Raw genomic sequence first — 20,600 nt, forward strand, 5'->3', positions numbered from 1 at the left:
GCCTTGCCTTCATCACCTTTCCTGGTAACTTTTTCGAAAAACTAAAAGATTGGTTAGATACGACCTATCATACACAAAGCTGTGTTGACTAGTTCTAATCCCTGTCTATCCAAATTCTTATATATCCGGTCCCTTTGAATATGTTCCAGTAACTTTCTCAATATCAATGTTATATATCCAGTCCCTTCAAATATGTTCCAGTAACTTTCCCAATATCGATGTTATATATCCGGTCCCTTAGAATATGTTCCAGTAACTTTCCCAATATCGATGTTAGGCTCAGCAGCCTATAATTTCCTGGCTTATTTTTAGACCCTTTCTTAAAGAACAGAACAACATTGAGTATCCTCTGATCCTCCGGTACCTCACCCACAGGTAAGGATGTTTTAAATATCTCTGCTAAGGCCCCTGCAATTTCTACATTAGCCTCCCACAGGGTTTGAGGGAACACCTTGTCAGGCCCTGGGGATCTATCCACGCTAATTTACCTCAAGACAGCAAACATCTCCTCAGTATATGGCTCATGACCTGCCTGTTGTTTTGCCCCACTTCTGTAGACTCTGTGTCCAGTTCACAAGTAAATTAGATGTAAAGAAATCCATTTAAGTTCTCTCCCACTTCTTTTGGCTTTGTGCATAGATGACCACTCTAATCTTCCAGAGGACCAGTTTTGCTCCTAATATACATCTATAGAAACCCTTGGAATTCTCCTTCAACTTGTTTGCTAGAGCAACCTCATGTCTTTTATCCCTCCTGATTTCCTTCATAAATGTTCTCTTGCATTTCTTATACTCCTCAAGTACCTCATTTGCTCCTTCCTACCTATACCTGCTATGCACCTCTTTTTTTCCCAACCAGGACCTCAATATCTCTTGAAAACAAGGTTCCCTAAACCTGTTACCCTTCATGATGAGGAAAATCTGTGTCTATGAAAACCACAATGCAAATTTTCTTTCCTTTGTCAAGAATTTTGATTCCCATATGGACAATCTGGAGATAATTCACTCTGCTTCTAACTTCTCTTTCTGTCTGCTTTGTTGATCTCATTGTTGTTAAGACATTGTTAAGGCATCCGTTAGTCTTGTGAGACCATGGATCTGTGCCTGGAAAGTCTTCACTCTCCAGGGCGCAGGCCTGGGCAAGGTTGTATGGAAGACCAGCAGTTGCCCATGCTGCAAGTCTCCCCTCTCCATGACACCAATGTTGTCCAAGGGAAGGGCATTAGGACCCATGCAGCTTGGCACCAGTGTCGTCGCAGAGCAATGTGTGATTAAGTGCCTTGCTCAAGGACACAACACGTTACCTGGGCTAGTGCTCGAACTCACGACCTTCAGGTCGCTAGTCCAATGCCTTAACCACTTGGCCACATGCCCACGTTAAGACATAAGTCTGGTACAAGTAGGCATCTATAATTGCAATGACTGTTTGAATGCAGAGTATAGCTGGTCAATACCAATATAGAACTATTTTCACCATTCACTTTTAGAAAGTAGAAAATTAGACCAAACATTTCCAGAAGGTGGACTATATCACAATTGGTCAGCATAGATAAAATGAGCCCATTGTTAGTACGTTCCACAGTCTTTGCCTGTTAACATTGGCAAGTGATATTGGTGGGTGGGTGTGGAGGGAGGACAGTAAGGTAGCATCGCGGAATGTTTTACGCTTTACAGTCCCAGCCCAGCTGTAAGATTAGGTTTCAATTCCTGCCACTGTCTGCAGGGAGTTTGTATGTTCTCCCTGTGACCACATAGGTTTCCTCTCGGTGCTCTGGTTTCCTCCCACATACCAAAGATGTACATTAAGGGTTAATTGGCCATGGGCTTGCTATGTTGGCACCAGAAGTGTGGCAGCAGGCTGCCTGCACAGTCCTCAATGAGTTGACGCAAGTGACGGATTTCATAGTCATAGTCATTCTTTATTGATCTCGGGGGAAATTGTTTTTTGTTACAGTTGCACCATAAATAATAAATAGTAATAGTAATACTGCTATTAGTAAATAGTAATAAATAGTTAAATAGTAGTATGTAAGTTATGCCAGTAAATTATGAAATAAGTCCAGGACCAGCCTATTGGCTCAGGGTGTCTGACCCTCCAAGGGAGGAGTTGTAAAGTTTGATGGCCACAGGCAGTAATGACTTCCTATGACGCTCTGTGCTGCACCTCAGAGGAATGAGTCTCTGGCTGAATGTGCTCCTGTGCCCACCCAGTACATTATGTAGTGGATGGGAGACATTGACCAAGATGGCATGCAACTTGGACAGCATCCTCTTTTCGGACACCACCGTGAGAGAGTCCAGTTCCATCCCCACAACATCATTGGCCTTACAAATGAGTTTGTTGATTCTGTTGGTGTCTGCTACCCTCAGCCTGCTGCCCCAGCACACAACAGCAAACATGATAGCACTGGCCACCACAGACTCGTAGAACATCCTCAGCATCGTCCAGCAGATGTTAAAGGACCTCAGTCTCCTCAAGAAATAGAGACGGCTCTGACCCTTCTTGTAGACAGCCTCAGTGTTCTTAGACCAGTCCAGTTTATATCCCCAGGTATTTGTAATCCTCCACCATGTCCACACTGACCCCCTGGATGGAAACTGTATATATTGCAATGTATACATGACAAATTAAAGATTAGCTTTATTTATCATATGTACTCAAAGTAAAGCTAATCTGATCTTAAGTATGGTAACAGAAGGGAAATTATTGGAGATAATTCTTGAGGATACTCACATCCTGCAAAGTGTGGACTTATGTGGGATAGTCAGCATAATTTGATGCAGTGGGCATTCACATCTTACAACCTTGATTGAGATTTCCGAGGCTGTGGTGTAGGTGATTAATGAGGGTAAGTCAGTGAATGTTGTATACATGTATTGAAGTAAAGCATTCAATATGGTACCTCAAGGTGATCCAGAAGAGTAAGGTGCATGAGACCCTTGGCAAATTGGCAGATTGGATTCAAAATCAGCTCAGCCAAAAGATGGAGAGCAGTGGTAAAGGAATGCTATTCTGACTGGAGGTCTATGATAATGGTGTTCCACAGGAATCAGTGATAGGACCTCTGTTTTTATATTTATAAATGACTTGGAAAAATTGTAGATGGGTAAGTTTGCAAACAACACAAAAATTGTGGGGAGGATAGTCAAAGAATACAGCAAGATTTAGACTGGAATCAGGTATTGCACTTTGGGAGGTAAGTAGATGCTTATGAATATTGATGCACAGAGGGATCTTGGGATGCAAACCTGTAGATTGCTGAAAATGACCAAAAAGTTGATGGGTGGTCTTTTCAAAAAAGTGTACACTTCAGCAGTCAGGGCACTGAGTTTAAAAATAAGTCTGTCATATTGCAACTGCATAAAACTTTAAGTTAGACCTCATTTGGGGCATTGTGTGCAGTTCTGGTTGCTGTATTACAAGGATGCGGAGAGGGTAGAGAAGAGGTTCACCAGGAATTCAGAAGAATGAGGGTTGACCTAACTGAAACTTGTTAAATGGTGAAAGACCTTAATAGAGTGGATGTGGAAAGGATGTTTCCTATGATGGGAATGTCTAAGACCAGAGGACACAGCCTCAAAATAGAGGGACATCTTTTTAGAACAGAGATGAGATGGAATTTCTTTAGCCAGAGAGTGGTGAATCTGTGGAATTTGTTGTCACATGCAGCTGTGGAGGCCAAGTCTTTATATAAAATCTGTTAATTAAATTTGCTGATGACACTACATTGATTGGCCTAATCTCAAATAATAATGAGGCAGCCTACAGGGAAGAAGTCATCACCTTGACACAGTGGTGTCAAGAAAACAACCTCTCCCTCAATGTCGCAAAAACAAAGGAGCTGGTTGTAGACTCCCAGATCCTAAGATCTTTCTATAGAGGCACAATTGAGAGCATCCTGACTGGCTGCATCACTGCCTGGTATGGGAAATACACTTCCCTCAGTCGCAGGACTCTGCAGAGAGTGGTGTGGACAGCCCAGCACATCTATAGATGTGAACTTCCCGCTATTCAGGACATTCACAGAGACAGGTGTGTAAAAAAAGGCCTGAAGGATAATTGGAGACACGAGTCACCCCAACCACAAACTGCTCCAGCTGCTACCATCCGGGAAAAGGTACCGCAGCATAAAAGCCAGGACCAACAGGCTCCTGGACAGCTTCTTCCACCAGGCCATCAGACTGATTAATTCATGCTGATACAATTGTATTTCTATGTTATATTGACTGTCCTGTTGTACATACTGTTCATTATAAATTACTATAAATTGCACATTGCACATTTAGACGGAGACATAACGTAAAGATTTTTATTCCTCGTGTATGAAGGATGTAAGAAATAAAGCCAATTCAATATATTTAAGGCAGAGGATAATAGATTCTTGATTGGTCATGGCATGAAGGGATACAGGGAGAAGGCAGGAGATTTGGGGCTGAGAGGAAAAATGGATCAGCCATGATAAAATGGTGGAGTCGTCTCAATGGGCCAAGTGGCCTAATGCTGCTCTTATGTCTTATGGTCTTAAACAAAATTAGAGAGACGTAGATAGTATTTTTCCCAGGATGGGAATACCAAACACTGGAGCACTTGGGTTAATATGAGAGGAGGAAAGTTTAAAAGAAATTGGTAAGACAAGTTTGTTTACACAGTGAGTGTAGGTGCAAGGAATGAGCTGCCAGGGGAATTGAAGGAAGCTGATACAATAGCAATGCATTTGGACGTTAGCCAGAGAAAGGAGGGATATTGAACACGTACAAGTAGATGGGAGTAGAATAAGTTGGCAGTTAGTGTACATGCCTCCATTCCAAAGGGTCTGTACTGTTCGTCCTGTGTTTTTCCAAGTACATCAGTATCAGAATTAGGTTTATTTTCACTGTCTTATAAGATGTGAAATTTCTTGTTTAGTGGCAGCAATAAAATGCAAAGACATAAAATCAGTATAAATTGCAGAACAAATAGAGCAGAAAGGAATAACGAGGTAATGTTCTTGAACCATTTATAAATCTTTAGCCAGAGAGTGTTGAAAATGTGAAATTCAGTGCCACAGGCAGCTGTGGAGGCAAAGTCTTTATGTATATTTAAGACAGAGGTTGATAGATTCTTGATAGTTCAGGGCATGAAGGGATATGGGGAGAAAGCAGGAGATTGGGGCCGAGAGGAAAATTGGATCAGCCAACAGACTCAATGAGCTAAATGGCCTAATTCTGCTCCCATTTCTTATGGTTTTATGATCTGATGGTGAAGGGGAAGAAGGTGTTCCTAAATTGTGGAGTTTGGGTCTTGTAGCTCCTCTAACTCTGATAGTAGTAATGAAAAGGATGCACATCTTGGATGGCAAGGGTCATATGCGATGGGACTGGACTTGTTGTGTACTATATTGTTGCGTGCCGTTGTTGCACAGAGACAGTGTGCAGTCTGACAAATGGTGCAAATGATTGTCTTGGTTGTTTTTCTTGTGATCGAACACCCTGTTGGACATTGGGTAATGCAGAATGGTCCAAGTCTAGTTCACTGGTTCATTGGCGAGAACAAAGGAGGGGGAACAGTATGGCCTTGCTTATTGCATGGACCAGGCAGGCCCTCATGCAGCTGTCGGGGAGGAGTTGTTGGAGATGGTGTAGGAGAGAGCAGAGGTGCAGTGGGTATGCTGGATTGCACACTGGGTTGCTGGAGATGGTGTAGGAGAGAGCAGAGGTGCAGTGGGCGTGCTGGATTGCACACTGGGTTGCTGGAGATAGTGTAGGAGAGAGCAGAGGTGCAGTGGGCGTGCTAGATTTCGCACTGGCTTGGGGGCTGGCCCCTCCCATCGGCACTGTACTCCATTGTTCGCTCGGTGGAAGACAAACTGGATTGAGTTCATCTGCAGACGCACTAGTGCATGATGAGGAATTACTACAGACTTGTTCTTGTAGAAACATGGCTCCTGGACAACATCTCATGTACCATCAATCTACAAGCCACGCCACTCAGGGATATGGGCTATATTAGTTTTTTGTGACTGTATGCTTTTCTGCTATCGTAACTATATGTGCTATGTGCTGTGTGTGAGACTGTTGACAGTGTTTTGCACCTTGGAACACCATTTCTTTTGGCTGTATTCATATGTGTAGTTAAATGACAATTAAATTTGAGCTTGAAATTGATGTGATGTAATGAGAGGCATTGCCTCTTGCAGATGTCCTTGATTGTGGCAGGTTGTACTTGTGATGGAGCTGTCTTGAGTCTACAGTCCTCTGCATCCTGTACATTGAAGCCTCCGTACCAGACTGTGATGCAACCAGTCAGAATGGTCTCCACCATGCATCTATAGACATTTGCAGGCGTCTTTGATGACATATTGAATATATAAACATATATATAAAAATATATATGACATATAAACTCCTAACAAAGTAGAGTCAAATCTAACATGTAGAGTCAAGTTATGTCGTCCAGTTTCAAGAAGGTTGGCCCACTAAACTTGGGACCCTGACTTCCGTATTGTATGTAACACTTTCATAAAGAAATTGTGGGCTATGGATACTTGGTTTGCAACCATAAGGTGAATGCTATGTCAGGCAGCAACAGTGGAATGTGAAGTGGTCAACATATCAAATCAAAGACTTTCATTAGAACTGGAAAAGTGAGAAAACAAGTATAGTTAAATTGTGGAGAATGGGAGGATAGACAAAACAGAAAGAAATAAGACTAGGAATGTGTACCTGGCCCCACAACCCTTCCCTGTAGTATCAGTGACTCTGCTCATCTTCTGTGCCAGTTCCTCAGTTTTCAATTCCCTGATTTTTGAAAAAATATACTGTATATATCTATCTCCTCTTCAAATAACGCTAAGGATCTAGCTTCACAACCTGGTTTATACCACTGATTCACCGTGGTGAGAAGAAATTCCTCAGTTTTAAATTACTGTCCCTCTTAGGGAGGGATGGCCTGTGATAAGGTCCAGATAGAGTGGACATGGAGAGGATGTTTCATATAGTGAGGAAGTCTAGGACCAGAGGACACAGCCTCAGAATAGAAGGATGTCCCCTTAGAACAGAGACAAGGAACAGAAGGTGGTGAATCTCTGGAGATCATTGCCACAGACTGCCATAGAGGCAAGTCATTGGGCATATTTAAAGCAGAGGTTGATAGGTTCTAGATTAGTAAGGACATCAAAGAAAATGGGGTTGAGAGGAATAATAAATAAGACAGGATGGATTGGCAGAGCGGACTTGATGGGCCAAATTGCTCCTATGTCTTATAAAGTGGAGACCAAGTTTGACTGGGTTAGAGTGGGGGCAATGTAATCACTCTCTGTGCCAGCTCTGAGAGGGGGAGAGAAATAAAACTAGAACATTTTGGCACTGCAAAATGCAAAGCACAGCAGCTGTGGGAAATCTGAAATAAAGAAGACTTGGAAGTACCCAACAGACCAAGTAATTTGGAAAAACAGGAGATCCTCAGGTGCTCGAGATCTGGCATATATAGATTGCAACACATACAAAATATTGGAGGAACTCAGCAGATCAAGCAGCATCCATGGAAGAGCTGACCTAGGGTCTCCATTCAAAACATCAAGTGTTTATTTCCCTTCTAAGATGCTGCCTGACTTCCAGCATTTCTTCTGTGTAGGTCAAGTAGTTTTATCAGAGGGAGGAAAACTTGAGAAAATTTTATATGTAATAACCTTGTCTCAGAACTGTCTGGTCCTGATGCAACACATGCAAAGTGCTGGAGGAGCTCAGCAGGCCAGGTAGTATCTATGGAAAAGAGTATAGTCGACATTCCAGGGCTGGGGAAAAAAACATGAGGAGTCAGCGTTGAAGTTTCCTTTTGAAGTCAAATGAGCCAATGTTCAATAGTGGTTCAATCATGTGATCAGATTCATTTATTTATCATGTATATTGAAACATACAGTAAAATGTGTCTTTTGCCTTAACAGCCAACACAATGTAAAGATGTGAGCCCGTCGCCACACAGACAGGGAAAGTTAGATAAACTATAAGTGAACTTATCACAGTGAAAACAAAAGCCTAAATTGGAGCTTTATTCAATATGCTGAACAGAGGATTTCTAGCATGCACTGAGTAGACATGGCACCTGCCATATTAGCCCCATGGGCACCTGATGTTGCTTCTAAATTGATTACAATGCAATTGAAATTCTGAGCCACAACCTTGTCACTTCAATATTGTTTTTATGGGAACTTGATGTGTGCAAATTGGACCTCTTGTTTCGCTAAATCACAGTAGTGACTACTCTTCAATAATATTTAATTGATGTAAAGCTCACTGGGGCATCCTGACATCATAAAAGATTCGATTTTGCCGCTTTCAATTTATATTGGCTTTGACTAGACCTAATACTGGATATGCTTGGTACCGCAAGCTATGAGGCAATGGGGAGTTTTATCTCTTTGACTCCTGCTGTGCTGTGAAATAGGGACAAAAATGTGCGATGCTTTCACTCAGACCCGTTTGTTCACAGGTTACTTTGATTTACCATGGTCAAGGTCACCCGACTGGAACGTTGCTGAACATCAGTGATTTCAGATGGCAGAATTTCTTCCTCTTGAGATTGGTGAAAGAAAATAAAGACCTACTATAAATTTCTACAGCAACTTTCAGATGTGTTTCAGGCATCTGTAAACATTTTGCATCAAGTGCTTTTGAGATCTAGTCACTGTTGGAAATGTAGCTGCTGATTTGCACACAGCAAACTCCCATGATGACCAAATAATCTGGCACTGTTGAGGAATTATCACACCAGTAATAACTGGGTTGCTCTTATTTGAAATGTGATTATTTATGCCCAGTTGAAAGAGCTAATCATACCTTGGTTTTATTATGTCTTCAAGTAGATGACACCTCTGGCCACACGGCATTCCCTCAGTACTGCACAGAAGGGCTAGTCTAGAAGCTGGCATTCAACTTTAACTATAGTGGGGTTTGAACACACAATATTCTGATTTTAAGCTTGAGTGGAAACTCCAGCAGAACAACATGAGAGAGGTCTGGAGGGGGGTGAGGACCATCACTGGGTTCTGGCAAACTAGCAACAGAGGAGCTGAAGGCAGTGTGGACAGGGCCAACGAACTGAACCTGTTCTTTAACGGATTTGACATTGTGGCCCCTGCCCATCCCCCACATGAGCTTTCTGTTGTCAGCCCCCAACCAACACATACTCCATTCTCCCCTCCTACCCCTCCTCACAGTCCCCCACCCTGCTCTCATGACTATACCCCTTCCCCACACGAAACCACCACGGTGGGCTTCACAGCTGAACAGGTGAGAAGACAGCTGAAACATCTCAACCCAAGCAAGGCTGCAGGACCGGATGGTGTCAGTATCAGACTGCTCAAAGCCTGTGCCCCTCAGCTATGTGGAGTACTTGGCCATGTATTCAACCTGAGCCTGAGGCTCCAGAGGGTTCCTGTACTGTGGAAGAGGTCCTGCCTCGTCCCTGTGCCGAAGACGCCGTGCCCCAGCGGCCTCAATGACTACAGACCAGTGGCATTAACCTCCCACATCATGAAGACCCTGAAGAGACTTGTTCTAGAGCTGCTCCGGCCTCTGGTCGGGCCACACTTAGATCCCCTCCAGTTCACCTACCAGCCCCGACTAGGAGTTGAGGATGCCATCGTCTATCTGCTGAACCGTGTCTACGCCCACCTGGATAAGCCAGCGAGCACTGTGAGGGTCATGTTTTTTGACTTCTCAAGTGCGTTCAACACCATCCACCCTGCTCTGCTGGGGGAGAAGCTGACAGCGATGCAGGTGGATGCTTCCCTGGTGTCATGGATTCTTGATTACCTGACTGGCAGACCACAGTACATGTGCTTGCAACGCTGTGTATCCGACAGTGATCAGCAGCACTGGGGCTCCACAGGGGACTGTCTTGTCTCCCTTTCTCTTCACCATTTACACCTCGGACTTCAACTACTTCACAGAGTCTTGTCATCTTCAGAAGTTTTCGGATGACTCTGCCATAGTTGGATGCATCAGCAAGGGAGATGAGGCTGAGTACAGGGCTACGGTAGGAAACTTTGTCACATGGTGTGAGCAGAATTATCTGCAGCTTAATGTGAAAAAGACTAAGGAGCTAGTGGTAGACCTGAGGAGAGCTAAGGTTCCGGTGACCCCTGTTTCCATCCAGGGGGTCAGTGTGGACATGGTGGAGGATTACAAATACCTGGGGATACAAATTGACAATAAGCTGGACTGGTCAAAGAACACTGAGGCTGTCTACAAGAAGGGTCAGAGCCGTCTCTCTTTCTTGAGGAGACTGAGGTCCTTTAACATCTGCAACGGTGCTGAGGATATTCTATGAGTCTGTGGTGGCCAGTGCTATCATGTTTGCAATTGTGTGCTGGGGCAGCAGGCTGAGGGTAGCAGACACCAACAGAATCAACAAACTCGATCGTAAGGCCAGTGATGTTGTGGGGATGGAACTGGACTCTCTGACGGTGGTGTCAGAAAAGAGGATGCTGACCAAGTTGCATGCCATCTTGGACAATGTCTCCCATCCACTACATAATGTACTGGTTGGGCACAGGAGTACATTCAGCCAGAGACTCATTCCACCGAGATGCAACACAGAGCGTCATAGGAAGTCATTCCTGCCTGTGTCCATCAAACTTTACAACTCCTCCCTTGGAGCATCAGACACCCTGAGCCAATAGGCTGGTCCTGGACTTATTTCATAATTTACTGGCATAATTTACATATTACTATTTAACTATTTATGGTTCTATTACTATTTATTATTTATGGTGCAACTGTAACAAAAACCAATTTCTCCCGGGATCAATAAAGTATGACTATGACTATAATGTAAGAATAATATTAAATAAGTCCGCCATCAAGTGGCATCAGAACTAGGTCACTGAAGATGTGGGAGGTTTGCATAATGGAACGATCAGCTGAGGTGGAGGACTGACCTCAGCTGTTCGAGCTATTACTATTTTGTCTGAAATCATGCTGGTTAGTTATTTTAAACTTGAATTGAAAATGCTGGTGGAGGTTAAAGTAGCGACCATGGAAGCAAGCTAACCTATTTGCAGTCTGAGGAAGGAAAGTGCAGCTTGAAGTATTAATTTCTGCACATTATTTCTGTATAGAAACATAGAAACATAGAAAAATAGGTGCAGGAGTAGGCCATTCGGCCCTTTGAGCCTGCACCGCCATTTATTATGATCATGGCTGATCATCCAACTCAGAACCCCGCCCCAGCCTTCCCTCCATACCCCCTGACCCCCGTAGCCACAAGGGCCATATCTAACTCCCTCTTAAATATAGCCAATGAACTGGCCTCAACGGTTTCCTGTGGCAGAGAATTCCACAGATTCACCACTCTCTGTGTGAAGAAGTTTTTCCTAATCTCGGTCCTAAAAGGCTTCCCCTCTATCCTCAAACTGTGACCCCTCGTTCTGGACTTCCCCAACATCGGGAACAATCTTCCTGCATCTAGCCTGTCCAATCCCTTTAGGATCTTATACGTTTCAATCAGATCCCCCCTCAATCTTCTAAATTCCAACGAGTACAAGCCCAATTCATCCAGTCTTTCTTCATATGAAAGTCCTGCCATCCCAGGAATCAATCTGGTGAACCTTCTTTGTACTCCCTCTATGGCAAAGATGTCTTTCCTCAGATTAGGGGACCAAAACTGCACACAATACTCCAGGTGTGGTCTCACCAAGGCCTTGTACAACTGCAGTAGTACCTCCCTGCTCCTGTACTCGAATCCTCTCGCTATAAATGCCAGCATACCATTCGCCTTTTTCACCGCCTGCTGTACCTGCATGCCCACTTTCAATGACTGGTGTATAATGACACCCAGGTCTCGTTGCACCTCCCCTTTTCCTAATCGGCCACCATTCAGATAATAATCTGTTTTCCTATTTTTGCCACCAAAGTGGATAACTTCACATTTATCCACATTAAATTGCATCTGCCATGAATTTGCCCACTCACCCAACCTAGCCAAGTCACCCTGCATCCTCTTAGCATCCTCCTCACTGCTAACACTGCCACCCAGCTTCGTGTCATCCGCAAACTTGGAGATGCTGCATTTAATTCCCTCATCCAAGTCATTAATATATATTGTAAACAACTGGGGTCCCAGCACTGAGCCTTGCGGTACCCCACTAGTCACCGCCTGCCATTCTGAAAAGGTCCCGTTTATTCCCACTCTTTGCTTCCTGTCTGCCAACCAATTCTCCACCCACACCAATACCTTACCCCCAATACCGTGTGCTTTAAGTTTGCACACTAATCTCCTGTGTGGGACCTTGTCAAAAGCCTTTTGAAAATCCAAATATACCACGTCCACTGGTTCTCCCCTATCCACTCTACTAGTTACATCCTCTGTTTCCCTGCTACCCCTGAGTTGTTTGCTACACGTATATTGGGTATTTGTCCATGGCTGTACAGATTTTCTCAAGTGGCTAACCTTCACATGTGACTATCAGACATGACACTGTAAGCATCTCAAAGCTGCTTTCTTACTGTGACTGCACATGCACAGCCAGAGGAGATCGCTAGAGCAGGAGTCCTGCTCAATCCTGACATAGGCCAGTTACAAACCTGGTATACGGGTTTGGTTGCAATAAGCTTCTTCGGAACAGACAACTGATCAGATCTTGATCTCACCACCTATATAGCTTAGCTATCTTAACCAATGGTATCAGTGGGAAAGTTAAATTTAAACAGGCAAACCCGCAGTAACTTAGCTATCATTTATGGATTGGCAGCATGAAAGTAGTGAGAGTCTTGTGTTTCAGTACTCTGTAAGAGTGATCTTTGCTGTAAGACCATAAGAAATAGGAGCAGAATTAGTCTATTTGGTTCATTAAATCTGCTCCGTCATTCCATCATGGCTGACTTATTATCCCTCTCAATCCCATTCTCTTGCCTTCTCCCTGTAACTTTTGACACCACCCCCTACTACTCAAGAACCTATCAACCTCCACTTTAAATATACCCAATGTAAGTAGTGGACTACTTTTATATAAAGACATCTGTCAAAGGTTGTATTGAGTGTGGTACTTAAGAAAATGCATGGACACTTCAAAGTGTTTTTGCTTTGATTTTTCTTACTGCATTCTAGTAATTACTGGGGAATCTGTTAACTAGGTCAAATTTTGCTTGAGGAATTTTGAGAATAAATAATACTCCCTTTGTCTGATGCTAATTTCCCCTTCTGTGCATTGCAGGAAATACAGTTGAGTTCCATGGCCCAGAAGGAACAGGGAAGACAGAAATGCTCTATCACCTGGTGGCATCCTGCATCCTTCCAGAATCAACCGGTGGGCTCCAAGTTGAGGTGGTCTTCATTGACACAGAGTGTCATTTTGACATGCTTCGCCTGGTCACCATTTTGGAGCACCACTTGGCACAGAGTACGGCGGAGTCAGTTAAACAGTGCCTGGGCCGCCTGTTCCTCGTCCACTGCAACAGCAGCACCCAACTCCTGCTACTCTTCCACGCTCTGGAAAGCATGGTTTGCAGCCACCCGGCTCTCTGCCTGCTGATTGTGGACAGTATGTCTGCCTTCTACTGGATTGACAGACAGAACGGTGGCGAGAGCATCAGCCAGCAGGAAGCCAACCTGGCCCGCTGTGTTGAGTGCCTGGAGAAGCTGCTGAATGAGTACCAGCTAGTATTAATTGCAACCACACAGGCCCTCATGCGCGGGCAGGGTCCTGAGGCATCCAGGACAGATGGAGCTACTGCAGCCTGGCAGCCACCAGCTGCAGAGTTTAAACCCTATCTGTGTAAATCGTGGCAAAAACTGGTCAGGCATAGGTTTATTTTCTCAAAAAACACCACGGTAGACGACAGGCAAGAGTTTGCCGCTGTTTCTCTTCAGCCAAGAAGCAACATTGTCAGCAGATGCTCCTTTATTATTACAGATGGTGGGGTACATTTTCTTTAACCCATCAGTATTACTTTCTTAAACAAAAACCACTGGAGATCCTTGTGAGTGTACACATGAGGAAGTGCCCTCCTTTAGCTTAGTAGTACACAAAACGCTGGAGGAACTCAGCAGGTCAGGCAGCATATATGGAAAAGAGCAAAAAGTCAATGTTTTGGGACACTTCCCTTCATCAGGACTAGGCCCAAAATGTTGGTTGTTTATTCATTTCCAGAGATGCTGCCTGACCTGCTGAGTTCCACCAGCATAATGCGTGTGTGTTACTCTGGATTTCCAGCATCTGCAGGGTCTCTTGTATTTACTCTTTTGGCCTGCTCTGGTTAACTGAAGTTATTGACTTCTGGTGGGCTAAATCAGATTAACTCTTTAACTGTGACTTAACCCTAAATCAGAGATTAACCCTAAATGAAGGAGATTTAGTCGCCTTTATGCACAGGTGTTTTAAGGTTTCATTGCAAATTCTCCAGCTGACTTTGGCCTGATCTGCAGGAGAAGGGGCCAAGCCAAGCACCTTATTCAAAGCTCCTTTTCTAGATATACAGTGTAACCTCTTTGTATATCTAGGCAAGTCCAGGACATGTCCTTAACGTAGATTCCAAGCATGTGGGTTAAAGCAGAGTACCAGAAATACTTGAGTACTTTTTTTATAAACAAATTGAATGCCTTAAATGAGATTTAAAGAATTCTGTGTGAATAATTAAACAGAAATTAGGTCCTACATTTATTTATTTTCTTCTTCAGGAAGTTTTGTAGGCAGAGCTTCATTTAATAAAAATATTCAGCTACAAATGTGATCTGTCCTTTTCTATTATTGGAACTGGGTTCTTCATTCCTGTTTCATTTCTGATTGAAAGTAAGAAACAAATGGTTTATTGGGTGCAAATTGAATTCCATGTAAAATGCTACCAAATGTCTGCAGGGTGTTGCACTTCAATGGCCCATTCGAGCTATGTTGCTATTTTAATGCTATGGAAGAGTGGGTCAGAAAAAGAAAAGAAAGATGGTAGAAATGACACCCCCTAATTTTTATTGTGCATCTAGGAATGAATAGAGAATGCTTTATGTTGGAAGTGTGTATTTTGACATTATTTTTATATTGCACTCATTATTTTGAAGTTTAAGCTAATTAAAACTCTTTCAAGAAACATAGAGCTCAGGATAGGCCACTCCATCCTTTCTATTTGTATTAACTTTGAAGGTCCCTTCTGATTCTCGCACTCTTTCCCATTGCTCCTGTCATATTTTAAAATGTGTTTTGGGTGTACACAAACTCTTAGGACTGTGGGGTTGAAAATGATAGATGATGGAATGTTTGAGTGATCTTTAGAGGTAGCACAAAATCATATTTATAAGCTGTCTGTTAGTAAATCCAGTATGAAACTTAGACAAACTTCTCCATCCAGGATACTGAGCAAATGCAAAGCACTACCACAAGGAGTAATTAACCCAAGTTATATTGGAGAAGCTGCAGGAGCAGGAAGGACAAAGACATACAATTTGGGAGATAAATCATGTGAACTATGTGCTGCTCTAAGTGTTGCACAGGAGTGTTGCTGCCAGTGTTGGGGCAATGTGAATTTGAGTATAAATTTCAGGCAAGAGCAAGGTAGTTGGACAGCCACAGAGAAGGATTGGCACCAGATGGCTATGAAAACAACATCTGAAATAAAAGCAGGAAATATGGAACGATTTGGGTTTGGAAGTATCTGTAAAAAGAAACAGTTGACCCAAGAGTGTAGTGAAGAGTTAGAGCAGAGTTATCTTTTTACCTTCAATAAAAGCACTTGGCCCAGCGCTGAACTGGCTCTGTGCTGTAGCCTGCAGTCATGGGGCAGCTGAACCAGCTACAACGCTGAACTGGCAACTTCGGGGACTCTGACGTTCATGTTCTCTGTGCTATTTGTTTACTTTTTAATTGTTTGCACAATTTCTTCTTTCTGTTTGCACATTGTTTGACGGTCTTTTTTGTGTTTTTTTTGTGCGGATTTTATTGTGTTTTTTTTTTGTGGCTGCCTGAAAGAAGATGAATCTCAAGGTTGTATATGGTATATGTACTTTGATAGTAAATGTACTTTAAACTTTGAAGCTATCACATTAATGAACTTAGAGTTTTACATGTTATGCTTGGGCAATTTAAATGGTGGCCCAGGCCCAGATAGACTGCAAGTGTGAGTGTTGGGTACAGAGCGGAGGTTTGGGCTGATTTCACTCACTTTCCAGTTAATGTTTATTCCTTTCTCTGCAGTGCTAAGGCTGTGAACTGATCCAGCTGCTGTGTGTTTCTGCCCCGCTGGGGTGATGAACTAGGGACTGAGGCTTGGGCCTCCTCCAACCCCTCTAGGAGCAGATCTGGGTCTGGTTCGGGATGCTGTTGGCTTGCCTCTGTTGTTTGCATGATGTGTGTTTTTTTTTCTCTCTCTCTCTATGCAGTGGTTTTTGGTCTTTTTAAAAATTGGGTTATTTGGGTTTCTTGCTTTGTGGCTGTCTCTAAGCAGATAATGTGTACATTCTTTCATAATAAATTGCTTAGAATTAGAAGGTGATGGAAGGGAAGAAGTACAAGTTAGCAGGTGATGAGTGAAGCCAGTAGAGGGGATAGGTAGGTGGCTGGGGGACCTCCATCAGTCCTAATGGAAGGTTTCAGCCCAAAACATCACTTCCTCCATAAATGCTGTCTGACTTGCTGAGTTCCTCCAGCATTGTGTGTGCGTTGATCCAGATTTCCAGCAACTGCAGCCTCTTATGTCTCCTTTCTAATGAGAGTGCTAGATTCAATTATGCGTGTCCTGTATGTTCTGGTCTATATCATCACAATGTCGTCTCACAGTTTTCAAAGATCCAAAGTTATTCTTGTACTTAGATGGGTGGCTGATTCTTCTCAATGCCTTATTCATAGAGTCATACAGCACAGAAATGGCCCCTTTGCCCCAACCTGGGTACCACAGACCCCTTGCTTAATGGTGTTGGTCTATGGCATAAAAACGGTTGGGAACGAACCCCGGCTCTAAAACATTCCTGTCCACGTAGCTTTTAAATGTTATTGATGTACCTGCCTCAACCACTTTGTGTGGCAACTTATTGTATGTATACAAACCCCACACTCACCATTGGACGTCTGGAATGTACCTGGCTTCCCGACAGTGAAGCAGCGTCCCTACCACATGTGCTCTTGTGCTGCTCAATAGTAAATTTAATGATAACATTGTGTTTTATGGGGGTTAAGTTCAGAGATACGAGACTACAGATGCTGGAATCTGGAGCAACACAAAGCGCTGAAGAAACTTTGCAGGTCAGCATCTACAGAGGGAAATGGACAGTCGACATTTTGACTGAGAAGGTTCCTGATTAAGCGTCTCGACCCGAAAAGTCAACTGTCCATTTACCTCCATTAGATGTTGCCTAACCTGCTGAGTTCCCCCAGCATTCAGTGTATGGCTTAAATTCAGAGACATAAGCTGATTGGGCTGAGGAGTCTGTTTCAGCTTCAGTGCTCGTATACTGTTAGCAAGATATATTAAAGTTTGCATTTTTTTTGGATTATGGAATTGAAATATTCACTAACTGCTGCGTACAGGCGCATGTATTTTGCACAAAGAGCACAGAACACAATGAAGTGGTTGAGCCCTTGGGTATTGGCAATTGACACCAGCTTAACCAATTTCCCCCGGGATCAATAAAGTATGACTATGAGAAACTCGGACAATGTTGCACCTCTTAATATAATCTCATTGAAGTTGTCAACTGCCAGATCTGCTGTGATGTAGGCTCTCTCTCAGTTGCTTTTGCGCCTCACGAATGCATGGACATAGATATGTCTCTCTAAGTTAGCACTTCTAACTCTGCATTAGAATCAGATCACGTCCATTTGCTTTGCCCTCAGGCAAGTGTTCGGAGAGCCCTTTGATGTCATGTACGCTATGAATTGCAGATTTCCATCTCATCTTCTGCCGCATTGTCAGTATTCCTGTAACTGGAGCTTTACTGCAGTAACTTTTCAGATTGGGAATAGCAACTGCATTGGGTATCCCGTGAAATTTAAACTAGTGTAGCCATTAACTAACTGATCATTAAATGGAAAAGAATGGTGGAATAATTATAAGTAGTGATAGCTAGGTGTGTGTCATTATCATTATAGGTGTGAAATGATGTGGGTGATCATGGTCCCATCAGCATGATTGTTCTTGGCAAATTTTTCTACAGAAGTGATTTGCCATCGCTTTCTTCGGGGCACTGTCTTTACAAGACTGGTGATGCCAGCCATCATCAGTACTCTTCAGAGCTTCTCTGCGTGGTGTCAGTTGTTGCATTATCAGGACTTGTGATATGCACCAGCCGCTCACACAACCATCCACCACCTGCTCCCATGACTTCACCTCACGCTAAGCAGGTGGTGCACCTCGCCCAAGGGTGACCCTGTAGGCTAGTGGAAGGAGTTCATTACCTCTCCTTTGGTAGAAACCTATCTCTGCCCTGTCCCCTGATATGTGTAGTTTATAAATCATACAAGGGCAACGGGCACTGTGCATGGGAACACCATCTTCTTCAGGTCACACAATCCTGTCTTAGAAGTGTGTGGATATTCGTATATTATAATAGAGTCATGGAGTAATAAAGCACAGTACAGGCCTTTCAGCTCAGCCAGTTCATGCCAACCACACTGTCCATCAAGCTAGACACCATTTCCTCTATTCAGCCCATCTTCAGAAGTCCTGGCAAGAACCACACAGACAATGATTGCACTATCCAAACTCAGGACAATATGAAGGGACAGCAACATCACCATGAAGTACAAGATCAGACTCCTGCGTGCATTGGTATTCTCCATCTTCCTGTACGCATGGGAGACATGGACCCTCACAGCAGAGCTACAGAGGAAGATACAGGCATTGGAAATGAGATGCTATCGCAACATCTTGGGCATCTCATACTTGGACCACATCACAAACAAGCAGGGCAGGTCCGCAAGACCATCCAGCACCACATTGGTCCCCATGAAGACCTTCTCACAACGGTGAAGAAAAAAAAGCTGAGATGGTACGGCCACGTAATAAGACCCAGTGGCCTTGCAAAGACCGTTCTGCAAGGAACTGTGGAGGGGAAAAGAAGGAGGGGTAGACAGAGGAAAAGATGGACAGACAACATTAAAGAATGGACAGGGAAAACGTTTGCAGTGACCCAGGCTCTGGCACACAACCGCAACAGATGGAACAGACTGGTGCAAAGCTTGTCATGACGGCACCCCGACAACTCCACCAGGAGTTTAGGGTGCAAGGCAAGACAAGCCCATATTCCTCCCAGCCCAGTATTTCCAAATGATTTTTAAATGATCCTTTTCAACCTGCTTAAACCACCACATCTGGCAGTTCACCCCATGTACTTCTCACCCCTTGCATGAAAAAAATTGCCCCTCAGATTCACTTTAAATCTTTCCCCTCTCGCCCTAAACCAATGTCCCCTTGCTTTGGACTCTTACTTTGGGGAAAAAAAACTATTACCATCTACTTTATCTAGGCCTCTCCTAATTTTAAACACTTCTATAAAGTCTCCCCTCATTCTCCTAGGTTCCAAGGAATAAACACCTAGTCTGGCCAACTTCTCTCTTTTACTCAGGTCCTCTTGCCCTGGCAACATCTGGCTTGTGGGAGTTGATCAAAGTTGAGGATCAGCGTGTTCTGGTAAAGGGTAAGGAAGATAATGGCAAAGTAGGGGAATCTAGGATGACTGAAGAAGTCCTAAATTTAGTCAGGAAGGAAAAAGAAGCACGTGTAAGGTTTAGGAAGCTAAGATCAGACTATGCCCTTGTGGAATATAAATATAGCAGGACAGTGCTGAACCAGGCAATTAGGAAGAGAGCCAAGAATTATTACCATCAAGCAGGATCAAGAATCCCAATTCATTTCATACCAATATTAAGAAAAAGAGGGTAACTAACTGTGAGTCCTGCCAATGATAAAGGAGGGAATTTGAGAGAATCAGAGCAAGTAGCTGAGGCACTGAATGTGTCAGCATTAACCTAGAAGGATTTGGAGGATAGTGAAAACAGTGGGGCATTTTAATGTGATGGGACATAGTAAAATTAAGGAGGTGGTGCTGTGCCTTCAGAAAAGCACTAAGGTGGGTCCATCCCTTGGGCCTGACAGCATGTATCCCAAAATATTGAAAGAAGCAAGTGAGGAAATTACTGGTGTGTTAATAACGATCTTTGTGTTCTCGGCAGCAACAGACAGAGGACAGGAGAGTAACAAATGTGCTTTTGTTCAAAAACGGAAATATCAATAATCCAGGTATAAGACAGAGGTCCTCACATTAATGGCAGAAGCTACTGGAGAGGGTACTGAGGGAAAGGATTTATGCACATGGCCAGCTTAAGGACAGTTAAGGCTTTTTGTGAGCCTAGTCATGCCTTGCAAATGTGATTGCATAGTGTGGTGGATGCCTGGAATGAGTTACTGGGGCTATAATGGAAGCAGGCTGTTGCTGGAATGTAAAAGGCTTTTGGATAGACGTGAATCTGAAGGAAAATGGATGATGTACAAGAAATACATTGCTGATGGCATCCGTTAGTCTTGTGAGACCACAGATCTGCGCCTGGATTCTCCAGGGCACAGGCCTGGACAAGGTTGTATGGAAGACTGGCAGTTGCCCATGCAGCAAGTCTCCCCTCTCCACAACACCAATGTTTCCAA

The 20,600-nt window shown here is 43.6% G+C and overlaps 1 protein-coding gene across 1 annotated transcript in view; it reads left to right on the forward strand.

The window, feature by feature from the left end:
* xrcc2 (X-ray repair complementing defective repair in Chinese hamster cells 2) overlaps positions 1 to 17,593 on the forward strand; it is a 51,996-nt gene extending 34,403 nt beyond the window's left edge. The window contains exon 3 of the mRNA XM_063042427.1: positions 13,193 to 17,593. Within this exon, the coding sequence (XP_062898497.1) occupies positions 13,193 to 13,914 (722 nt within the window). The 3' untranslated portion in view covers positions 13,915 to 17,593. The remainder of the gene's footprint in view (positions 1 to 13,192) is intronic.
* The last annotated feature ends 3,007 nt before the right edge of the window (positions 17,594 to 20,600 follow it).

This window comes from Mobula hypostoma, chromosome 3 (genome assembly GCF_963921235.1).
Source record: "Mobula hypostoma chromosome 3, sMobHyp1.1, whole genome shotgun sequence".
Taxonomy (NCBI): domain Eukaryota; kingdom Metazoa; phylum Chordata; class Chondrichthyes; order Myliobatiformes; family Myliobatidae; genus Mobula; species Mobula hypostoma.